Source organism: Sycon ciliatum, chromosome 8, assembly GCF_964019385.1.
Source record: "Sycon ciliatum chromosome 8, ocSycCili1.1, whole genome shotgun sequence".
NCBI classification, from domain to species: domain Eukaryota; kingdom Metazoa; phylum Porifera; class Calcarea; order Leucosolenida; family Sycettidae; genus Sycon; species Sycon ciliatum.
In genome coordinates, this window is record NC_088650.1 from 12309071 (window position 1) to 12321185 (window position 12115).

General features: G+C 45.4%; 1 protein-coding gene across 1 annotated transcript; it reads left to right on the forward strand.

The window, feature by feature from the left end:
* Positions 1 to 9099: 9099 nt before the first annotated feature.
* Positions 9100 to 10481, forward strand: LOC135822930 (hydroxysteroid 11-beta-dehydrogenase 1-like protein). The gene has a single exon (XM_065335770.1). The coding sequence runs from the start codon at positions 9233 to 9235 to the stop codon at positions 10163 to 10165; it is 933 nt and encodes a 310-aa protein (XP_065191842.1). The 5' UTR covers positions 9100 to 9232; the 3' UTR covers positions 10166 to 10481.
* Positions 10482 to 12115: the final 1634 nt, after the last annotated feature.

Consider the following 12115-nt stretch of genomic DNA (forward strand, 5'->3'; position numbering starts at 1 on the left):
CTGTTGTCTGTTTGTAAGGTAGCTGTGAAACCATTGCAGAGCGACTCCGCCAATACCAATCTCAAGTAGTTCTTGAAGTAACATGTTGTGGTTGACAGTGTCAAAGGCCTTTGACATATCAAGGAAGGCAGCCACTACGTAGTCACCCTTGTCCAAGGCAAGCATCCAATCGTTGGTAACACAAGTCAGCAAGTCTTCGCAGGAGTGGCCTCTGCGGTAGGCGAATTGCTCTGCAGGGAGATGTTGCAGTGCGGGTGGTGCATTCTGGATGTAGCGTATGAGTTGATCATGCACTATGTGCTCAAGTAACTTTGACATATGGGGGAGCAGTGATATTGGTCTGTAGTTGGAGGAGACCGACCTATCACCGCGCTTGTGGATGGGGCGAACATGGGCTGACTTGTACGGAGCTGGGAATTCACCAGACGTCAGAGATTCAGATAACAACTTGGATAGTGAGGGAGCGATCTCATTGTTGATTAACTTGTAAGCAGCAACTGGAACATTGTCTGGTCCGGTGGCTTTACGGCTTTTCATGCGTTGGATGTAGTATTGCACTTCCGGAACACTGACTGATGAAAACTGAGCTAATGAGTATTCAGGTAGAGGGCCGTGGGGCATGCAAGGTGCACTATCAGAAATCGAGGGATCGTTCACGACTTTCGCAAATGTCTTTGTGATGTCGGAGACATTAGCAGCAGGTTCCTGATTTGCTTTAGCTCTGCCAAGTAGATTGTTTATAATACCCCACTGTTCTCTTGGGTGGCCTCTGTGGCAGACAAGTTGTTCTTGGAAGTATGTCGACCGTTTCTTTCTAGTTAGGTATTTGCATTGCCTGCGAAGTGCTCTAAACTGTTGTACGAGATCTGACTGGTCTGGGTGTCCGAGCATTGCACGGTGCGCCCGTTTGCGCTTAAACAATAGAAGGCGGAGTTCATCATCCATCCATGGGGCTGGAGCGTATGCTTTCTTGATATTCACACGTTTAACAGGGCAATGCTCGTCTAGTGCACCCTGAACTGCAGTCTGCCAATGTACAATGCGTGTGTTTAGAGACTCTGGCGATGAGGCACTAGCGTGGTGGGACAGGTTGAACATTTTCTCAGTGGCTGTTTCTTGGAAATCTATGATATTCAAAGACCGAACTGGTGGCTTACGTATCTGTATTTGTCTACTCGTCTGGTGTGGCTGAGCATCAGAATGGACGGTGAAATGAACATGAACCAGATTATGGTCTGAAATATCACACGCAATTACAGTCGAACTACTGAAGACAATATCAGTCCCGCTGAGTACTGCAGGTGGTGTGGTGAAAGTGGAGTTGGGTACTAATACTAGATCTATCGTTGTTCCGCTTGGATATCTGGTTGGCGAGGTGACAACATTTCGGAGGTCGAAATCACTACAGAGTGTTTGTAGATGAGAGTAGTGTGTATGATTAGGATCTTGTACATTCACATTGAAATCTCCTAGAACAATAGAGCAGGTGGAGGCTGGTGCACGTCTCAGCGAGTCGTCGATCAAGTCAGTGAGGATCGACCAGAAGCTTACAGGTACCGCTGGCGCTCGGTAAACGCCGAATATGGTCAATGGTTGTTGGCATACATTTATCTGCACAGCAAGAACTTCCACGTCTGAGGAGTGGTGTAATCTCCGATTAATATCATACTCATCTCTAACATACATGCAGACACCGCCTCCTCTCCCAGTCTGCCTGTCCTGTCTGTGCACGGTGTAGTTCGGTATGTTTATACAGTTATCAGGAACAGTGTCGGTCAACCATGTTTCAGTGAGGGTCAATACATCAATATTATGAGCATGTAGAAGTGATTTGATCTCATGCAATTTATTATAAAGACTACATACATTAATATGAGCAATACTTAGCTTTCGAGTTGTAGCTGTTGATGCTGGTGATAAATGAGCAATACTGATCGTGCTGGTAGACGGTGCAGTAGTGGTAGCCGTAGCAGTTGCAGATCTCTTGTGTGGTGTTGGGGATGCCCGGGCTGTTTCCTATTGGCTCTGTGTGGTCAGGAGGCGGGCAATGTCCTGGGATGTCAAGTGTTTACCGTTCAGTGTAATGGCATCACGTGGAAGGTGGCATTTGACGCCTTTGCTTCTCAGAGCACGGAACTTGGGAACCAGCTCTTTTCGTCTTGCCTGTTCCTGGCGGGTTAAATCGTGCTGAATATAGACGTTCTCGCCTTTGTGCTTGGCCTGCGTTTTGTGGCGCATTAGCTGTGCTTTGGTGGTGGGAGCCAGCACAGCTCGCACTAGACGAGCTGAAGTCGTGACAGCACCAGTGCTGTTACTGTGTAACTGACCGATGCGCGTCGCAGACAGGATGTCCCCGGGGGCAACTTGCGGAGCCAAGGTGCTGATTATGGCAGGTAGGTCTTCGGAGGGGCTCTCCAAAAGGCCGCGTAGCACGATGTTGTTCACTCTGCTGCTTTTATCCGTGGCTTCAGCCACGAGGTCAAGCAGTGTCGCCTCCGAGGTGCCCTGTATGGCATTTCCAGCTGGATTTGGGCTGGTGAGGTTGGCGACAGGATGTCTGGCAGTGAAGGTGGCGACTGTCTGCTTTACTTCCGCAATGGCGGACTTGGCGCCATTCTCTGAGATTACAACATCTTCAGTACATTTTTCGATAGCGGCTTTCAAGCGCCGGTTCTCCGCTGACAGGCGGTTGATGTCCTGGCGCTGCTCGTTCACGACGACTTCGAGGCTGTCCAGACGTTGTCCGATGGTCTCGGCAATGCTGTCTGTCACGATTGTCTTCAGCTCCGTTCGAAGTTCATGACGGAAATTTTCAAACATGTCTCTCATCTCTACAGTGATGCTCTGGCCGTCACCACCAGCGTTCACAGGCCCGACGCACAGGGCTGCACTTGGAGCGGTGCAGGCGTGCTGTTTCTTAACGGATTTCTCTGCACCTGTTTGTCTGACTTCAGTGTCACTCGGGGCGAGACTCTCCGTCGGGCTCTCAGCTCTACGTTTTTGTCCAATGCCTGTACCTGGAGCAGGGGGAGACGCATCTACTGTGATATCACTCTCTGAACTAGGTGGCGAACCTTCCCTTCCACGGCCAGCGTGGCACATTGATTTCAGCGAAGAGCACCTCAGGACGTACTAATGCCGTGGTAATTGACGATGGGAGTTGAATTAATCTTGCGTCCAAGTGACTTTGGATGTAGAGTGCAACACCACCGCCATGTCGATTACGGTCATTGCGAAAGACGGAGTACTGAGGAATGTGGATGGCTGCGTCAGTGGTGGAGTCATCTAGCCATGTCTCATTGACGGATAGAACGTGTATGTTATGGTCATGTAATATTTTGTGAACATCATGCACTTTGTTTCGTATACTAGAAATGTTGATATGAGCAATATTCAATTCGGAATCTTGTATAGGACTAGGACATGTGACATCAACAGAAGGGTTCCCACGTGCATCCTATTGCAGAATGCGAGCAATTTCATCCTTGCTCATAGGACGGCCTTTACTCAGGATCACGTCCCGAGGAAGGGTGCAGGGGAAATTCTTCTCCCGGAGGGCCTTAAACTTTGGAATCAACTCACGACGTCTGGCCTGCTCTTGTGGTGTCAGATCGTGGTTGACAAAAACATCACGTGCGCCATATTTAGCAGCACGTTTTCCATTCATTAACACTCGCTTTCCCTTCTCTGTGAGCTTGACTTTTACCAGTCTTGGGCCAGCACGGGCGTTCCCAGTTGCCTCACCCCGCTTCTTTGGTGTAATGCGCTCTGCGCTGAGGACATCACCAGCATCGAGACCTGGAACGAGACCCTGTACAATGGACTGGAGTTGTTCCCCGTCAGCCTCCACTAGGCCACGGAGAACCGCCGTCTATCAAACAAAACAATAAGAATTGCCCTAAAAAATGAAAGAGGAAAAGAGTGAGCGAGCTGGTGTGAGCGCGCTACTTTTCAAAAAATAGAAGCTGAAAGCCATCAAATATTAATTCAAAGCATTCTGGCTAGCGCGTTTGTGTATGTCACGAGCGCTAGCGCGCTAGTCGCAGAAAACGCTCGCAGGCCAGAGTTAGCGCTATTTGGGCTGTTTGCCGCACGCGGCAGCTGGATGGATCACGTGATCCAAGCTGACAAATAAGGTCCGATGGTTCAGCTACATTGAGCCACAAGCGACAGCGTCTGTCACCTAATTCCTTTCGTGAACTCTTCTTGCACACGACTCTGCGCGACCGGTTGACCACTCCCGGAAAACAAGCAATGCGAGTACGTCAGCGGGAATGCACGATGCTAAGAAAGTCCCCCTTGGGTCGTTGGGACTGTCTTTCAATGCTGTTTTTGGTCTCTGTTGTTCTGCCCCGTGTGCATGCTGCTCATGTACAGTCATGTACTTTCGATCAAATGGATGAGTCACAAACATTTCCTTTGAACTTTGAAACCAATAATTATGCTTTCCTTTGATAACTGAGCAGTTGATAATGTGCAAAGTATGAATGTGACGTCCTGCGTGTCCACGAAGGGCCGCGTGTCGAGCTCTGGAACCGTCGATCCTGACGAGACACCCCGCGCCCGGCCCCTGCATTCCATGCGTACATGCGTGAAACTTGCTTGAGCGAAGCTAGCTAGCTGGCAAGGTGGGCTATTTAGTCGCGGGCACGTCCATCCCACTGCACCATAATAAGGTGCGCTTGGTCCGAGTGAAAGCTTGCCTGCCTCTTGCTTGCCTCTTCAGGCTCTTGTCCGCTTCCAGTGTCGTGTTCTCCTTCTCCAGCGCTGTGTATTCTTTGAGTTCAGCACAATGGCAACGGTCTATTATAGTAATTATACGGCGATGGGCATGAACGCTCAGGAAGGAAAGCCGGTGGAACACGTTATCAACGAAGATGGCGACTTCTACCTGAAGGACTTTCCGGCGGCCGAACGCAACAAGATGTATAGAGCTTACGACAAGCTGCGCTCGCTCGGCGTCGGGATCGAGTTCACTCGCACGCCACAAGGTGTGCAAATGGCGGCCGGGACTGTGATAAACAGAGCTGTCCGGGAGGGCAGGATCACCCGTGCCAACAGGGATGAGCTAATCGCCAAGATTCGCGACATTCAGCGCAAGCTGGCGAGCGCGCGTTGGGCGCACACTGACATCAAGCCCCAGAACGTGGTCGTCAAGTGGCGCGGAGAGGGCGCAATCCGAGTACAAAACCTTGTGGTGCACGTCAAGACGGACGCGAAACCCGTGTTCGACGTGTTCCTGATCGACAATGACTTTGCAGCGCCGTTTGGCGACGGCCGGCGAGTTTGCACGCCGCGTATCAACGCCAGATCAACCAAGCAGGGCACCAGCGGCGTTATCGACGCCAACACGGACAACATGGGGTTTGACGCGGTCATCCAATACATCAGGGACAATGTGCGCTAACTGTGTCTCTTCCAAGACGAAAAAGAAATAATCGCTGACAGGCCGAAATTAAAATAATCTCTTTGTCTCTTTGATCCTATCGCATAGCCCCAAGCAAGGGGCAAGTCTAAAGACTTGGTTCCCCTCAGTATATCTCACTTTGCTTCGTCATATTTCAGGCTGCCCGTTTTGGAGCCATCAGTTGCCTGATGATCGTGACTATGTGAAACTCGGAGTTGCAGCACAGCCCCCCCCCCCCTCCCCCCCCTCCTGTCTTGTCTTTGATCCTATCTCAATACTTCAGAAGAACACTTACCTACATTATTCTCTGACACCAGAAGATTCACCTTTCATGATTATAGAAAAAGTTTGGCAAACGGCCTGACGAGTGCTCAATGCGCAACGCATGGAGCTCTACATAGAAGGTTTCCTGGTGAATGCTTGGGCAATTTTCCGACATTTTCCACTTTGATTCTCTCTCTCCCTCTCTCTCCCCCCCCCCCCTCTCTCTCTCTCTCTCTCTCTCTCTCTTTCCCATAATGGAGAGGTACAGCTCTCCTTTATAAACATGCATGTACATGTACGTGTATATGTGTACGGATACTACCAAGAGGGGGTTATGTACTCTTGATACTACATGTATGTCCTGCGTCGTCTACAATTGTAGGCCGCATGTAGGCATGTAGGCATGTTATTGCACATGTTCTTGGTTTAGTTTTTGGCCTTTTTCGTGCTTTGGGGTTACTTGTTGTTTTTGGAGAGAAAAAAAAACAAACAAAAAACAATTGTAGGCCGCCATTTCACCAATTCAATTGTCCTGCATCAATCCCCTAAAAGCCTTTCCCATTTTGTTTCAGGTGATTCACTAGCTTCGCTGGGGCCGGGTGTTATCTAGTGGCAAGGTCATTGGGGTCCTGCGAATCTTAATGAGCGCCATTCCACTTTCATTCCCAGTGTTATCTAGAAAAGCGATCCTGCAAGCTGTTGAGTCACCTCCACCATTACACTGCGCTCTTTAGCCGACTAGACCCTCCTGCACACAACCATCACCACTGCGAGGACGCTTCCGTAGACGATATTGATAACTCCTTCAGACAGCTGTTTTGCTAATACATAGCTCATCAGTGAAGGTAGATGTTAAAATTAATATAAGATCCAGTAAGCTGTTCTATTATTGTGGGTAAGAGAAGTTTGCCTTGTTCGTCCTGCCAATGTGTCATGCAAGTAATGCCTTTTTCCTGAACGTTCGAACCTTTTTTCAAATTGTCTGTGCATGTGAAAATGGTTTACCCACGTTGGTTAGTTTTCGACTACGTGGTTCTCGGCTGTAGTTTATAAGTAGAATTGTGCTATCGTGTAGAGTATACTCGTGTTATGTCGCTTTGCCACTATGTACCGTCAGCTGTCATGATTCCTGTATTCATCCGTTTCCAGTTTTATTTGTTGAAGTAAATAGTTGACATTTCGTGTGTTTTTAGGACTGTCTTATTACATGTACATGTATATTCCGTTTGCCTATTCTGCAGTCGCACGCGTGTGTTCACCTCATTGGCCTCGCTCGTTCCTCATTTCTTTTGTTCATTTGGCTTATGCGAAAACTAGCCAAGCTTACTGTAACTTGGTGATGTCAACGCGAACAGGCTTATAATAATAATAATAATAATAATAATAATAATAATAATAATAATAATAATAATAATGTAGAAGAGAAAAGGACATATCGATACGAGTTAAGAGTAACTCTCCATCACTGTAACATGATACTATATACGGAGATGTGTTGAAGCTAGGTGTCAGGACGTCGAATGTTTCAGTACTCTGTCAGTTTTGTGCCTAGTTATTGCACTTTCTGACTGTATATAGTATCATGTTACATTTATTTATGGCTCAACATCCGAGTTTCAAAATAATAATAATAATAATAATAATTTTAGAATTGCGATCAACAGAACGAGCTGAACCGACATTTCACAAAGGCTTTTATTGTATTAAAAAACGAGTGGATACGAAGGCAGTGAAGAACATGGAAGAAAGAAAAAATGTGATATGGGAAAAATGATGAACAAATAATTTGTACTTCGAACTAGTTTTCGCACAACACTCCTCAGGAAGCTACGTTGTACTAATGAAAAACAATCCAGAAAGATACTAATAAAGAGAAATGGAGTGAGAAGAAACAACACCTATGAAAATGATAATCCTAGCACTAAGGTATTAAATAACAGGAAAAACTGCGAAAGCACTTAACGAACTTGTAAGGACTAGTACTAGTAGTATACTGTGACACAAGATATGACACCATGGCCAACCAGAGCCAAACAGACAGAACAAGCTGCTACTAAAACAATTTCAAACGAATAATGCTGTCCTTCTGGACACACAGATTAGGCTTATGAATACGTTGACAAACAGCTTCTAACACACTCAACTGCAACTTATAACCATCACGAGCACGGCACAAAACAGAAAAAGAAGAATCAGAATAAACCTTGCAGCAATCAGGACGAGATGCAAGATGCTTATACACTGATGACTTCCTACTAGAAAACACACGCTCGCACCCACTCTTACTCACACAATCATTCTCGCTCTCACACTCACTGGAATCACTGGACTCACTGGCCGAATCCTCCTCAACGACGTCCTGCCTCGGAGCAATCAGGTCCCGTCTCCTCCCATCCCTCGTCTCACGCTCCTGTTGTGTATTCCGTTGGCTCGGTACTTCCGTACTGAAATAGGTCATGGTGTAATTAGCAGTTGTTCTTCTGGGTCTCGTTGATATTGAGGTAGGTATTGTTGTCGTCTCTGCCGGTGATGCAGCAAGCGATGCTGATGCTGAAGCCTTTGTGAAATGTCGGTTCAGCTCGTTCTGTTGATCGCAATTCTAAAAATATTGTCGCCTCGACGCCTATTTAAATAATAATAATAATAATAATTTGCCTGTCGCTGCAAATTCTTTATTATTGTTTTGATGTTGGAGTTCGGATTGAGTTTCTTTCCTTTCTTCCTTTTCCTTCCCCTATATAATTTCTTGTCCCTTTGGTTTTTAGCTTTTTATTTTTTTCACTTTCTTTTTGCTGTCCCACCCATGGAAATATTTCCCGGTGGGTTTGGCTTATCGCCTTCGAAAGAAACATGACCCAACATCCGGAAACGGCGGACAGCAACGGTGTGCGAAAGTGGCTGTGTGTGTGCTCTGGAATATAGGTCTTTGTTGGAGATGATTGCGGGATACCTAATTCCGAACAAGTTCCGTAGTTGACGTCTATGGAAGGCGAATGAATATCTTCTCTAAAATATATCGATATTTGTGGACTACCCCTATTTAAAGGTAGTTTCCCTGCTCCGCCCTAGTTTCTCTGTTCGGACCAGGGAGTAGTTTGTTTTTATAAAGAGAACTCCACCATGCACCATGTACCCACCCCAGAACTGATGAACGCATTCTTCCCATTTTCAGCAGCATCATCCCATGCGATGCATCACAACCGAGGTAGACAGCCTGCCGCCCCAGGATTTCTAAAAAAATCATAGTAAATGGACACAACAGGTGTCATTGGTGACGTACTCAATGATCGTGGCCATTAATGGCATTATGCGCCAGGCCCAGCGGGCCAGCGAGCTTGGATGTCACTTGTCAGACGCTTGATTGTCAATACTAAAAATTTCCTATAATAATCTAACAACTTGTGTCAAAGAAGTGCATTGCCAGTTCCGAACAGCTACGCACCGGTACAGAAACCATTCAATCCCTCGACACGTGCACGAGAGGGATTTCGTAGTGATTGAGCAAGGACCCTATGCTGTGTGTCTAAACTCTTGTGAAGTAATTAGTTGTGTCAGGGCAGAATGAGTCGAAAATCACTCGTGCTTGTCTCCGTGCTAGTCGTGGGTGTGCTGTTAGCGGTGTCCCTGTACGACACGTTTGATCCGAATGTGGACTTGAAGGACAAACGAGTCATAGTGTGCGGAGCATCGACTGGTATTGGTGAACAGATTGCCTATCTTTACGCCCGGGCTGGTGCAAGACTAGTGCTGGTTTCTCGCAGACTGCAAGTTCTACAGCAAGTGCAGGCGAAATGTCGTGACCTGGGAGCAGCACAAGTGGAAGTGTTTGCCGGGGATCTTTCCTTCAAGAATACCAGCAAAGGTGTGATTGAATATTCTGAGGAGAAGTTGGGAGGATTTGATCATTTGATACTGAACCACGTGATAGGCTATTACACCGTCTGGTCGAGCAAGTCTGATTTGGATTATGCGACCAAAGTTGTGGAAGTCGATCTCTTGAGCTACATCTATTTGACAACGTACTCACTGCCAGCATTGGAGAGGAGTCATGGATCGGTAGTGGCTGTGTCATCGGCAGTAGGTCTTTCTCCACTGGCACTAACTCATGTGTACTCAGCATCAAAGTTTGGCCTCCATGGCTTCTTCGGGTCATTACGACAAGATCTGATGATTCAGAAGTCGAACGTGTCCATCTCCTTGGTTGCACTGGGCCTGTTTGGCACTGACAACACAAAGGCCAATACTAAAGACAAACTACCTGATGTTCTGAAGATGTACGGAGACCCTGCAGATGCTGCCTATGCCATTGCCCGCACCGCCACGCTGCGTCTTCGCCAATGCAATTATCCCTATGCAGAGACTAAGCTACTGCAATGGGTACACTCCTTGTTCCCAAGTCTAGTTGATGGCGTAATGGTACATTTATTCCAAGACAGGCTTCCCCATTTGTATGAAGGCCAGACGCCATACGGCCTGAACACCTACAACAGCTGAGGTGCCAGAGTGCAGGACCACTGCATACAGTCAAATTGCTGAGTCAATGTTGTGGGTCCATTGTTATTAGGCATATGCCTGTCTTGATTTCCACTGTAAATATAGTATACAACAATGTTGAGCCTAATAAACGTCATGCTGTTGGGAAAACCCATGCGGCGATCGCTTTGTAGTTCCATAGCCACAGTCAGAAAGTCTTCTTGCTGCTTAGTGCAGTTCATTAGGCCTAGTAAACTGCGTTTGCTTTGTGGTGGAATGTGAGCAACATTGCCTAAACTGGCTACCTAAGTTTATTAAAATAAACCGTTATAGCTGACTGCAGGAATGCTGTAATGGAAGTGTGGCTGAACTTGGCCATTCAAATTTTCCCTGGGCAACGTGCTGTACGGAGAAAAGGGTGATGCACAGATTATGCATGCTTGTGTTCTAATCTATACTACTAGTACTATGCAGCAGCGTCGCATCAATGCAGCATGTACTGAAGTAGTAGTAGTAGTAGTAGTAGTAGTAGTAGTAGTAGTAGTAGTAGTAGTAGTAGTAGTAGTAGTAGTAGTAGTAGTAGTAGTAGTAGTAGTAGTAGTAGTAGTAGTAGTAGTAGTAGTAGTAGTAGTAGTAGTAGTAGTAGTAGTAGTAGTAGTAGTAGTAGTAGTAGTAGTAGTAGTAGTAGTAGTAGTAGTAGTAGTAGTAGTAGTAGTAGTAGTAGTAGTAGTAGTAGTAGTAGTAGTAGTAGTAGTAGTAGTAGTAGTAGTAGTAGTAGTAGTAGTAGTAGTAGTAGTAGTAGTAGTAGTAGTAGTAGTAGTAGTAGTAGTAGTAGTAGTAGTAGTAGTAGTAGTAGTAGTAGTAGTAGTAGTAGTAGTAGTAGTAGTAGTAGTAGTAGTAGTAGTAGTAGTAGTAGTAGTAGTAGTAGTAGTAGTAGTAGTAGTAGTAGTAGTAGTAGTAGTAGTAGTAGTAGTAGTAGTAGTAGTAGTAGTAGTAGTAGTAGTAGTAGTAGTAGTAGTAGTAGTAGTAGTAGTAGTAGTAGTAGTAGTAGTAGTAGTAGTAGTAGTAGTAGTAGTAGTAGTAGTAGTAGTAGTAGTAGTAGTAGTAGTAGTAGTAGTAGTAGTAGTAGTAGTAGTAGTAGTAGTAGTAGTAGTAGTAGTAGTAGTAGTAGTAGTACTAGTAGTAGTAGTAGTAGTAGTAGTAGTAGTAGTAGTAGTAGTAGTAGTAGTAGTAGTACTAGTAGTAGTAGTAGTAGTAGTAGTAGTAGTAGTAGTAGTAGTAGTAGTAGTAGTAGTAGTAGTAGTAGTAGTAGTAGTAGTAGTAGTAGTAGTAGTAGTAGTAGTAGTAGTAGTAGTAGTAGTAGTAGTAGTAGTAGTAGTAGTAGTAGTAGTAGTAGTAGTAGTAGTAGTAGTAGTAGTAGTAGTAGTAGTAGTAGTAGTAGTAGTAGTAGTAGTAGTAGTAGTAGTAGTAGTAGTAGTAGTAGTAGTAGTAGTAGTAGTAGTAGTAGTAGTAGTAGTAGTAGTAGTAGTAGTAGTAGTAGTAGTAGTAGTAGTAGTAGTAGTAGTAGTAGTAGTAGTAGTAGTAGTAGTAGTAGTAGTAGTAGTAGTAGTAGTAGTAGTAGTAGTAGTAGTAGTAGTAGTAGTAGTAGTAGTAGTAGTAGTAGTAGTAGTAGTAGTAGTAGTAGTAGTAGTAGTAGTAGTAGTAGTAGTAGTAGTAGTAGTAGTAGTAGTAGTAGTAGTAGTAGTAGTAGTAGTAGTAGTAGTAGTAGTAGTAGTAGTAGTAGTAGTAGTAGTAGTAGTAGTAGTAGTAGTAGTAGTAGTAGTAGTAGTAGTAGTAGTAGTAGTAGTAGTAGTAGTAGTAGTAGTAGTAGTAGTAGTAGTAGTAGTAGTAGTAGTAGTAGTAGTAGTAGTAGTAGTAGTAGTAGTAGTAGTAGTAGTAGTAGTAGTAGTAGTAGTAGTAGTAGTAGTAGTA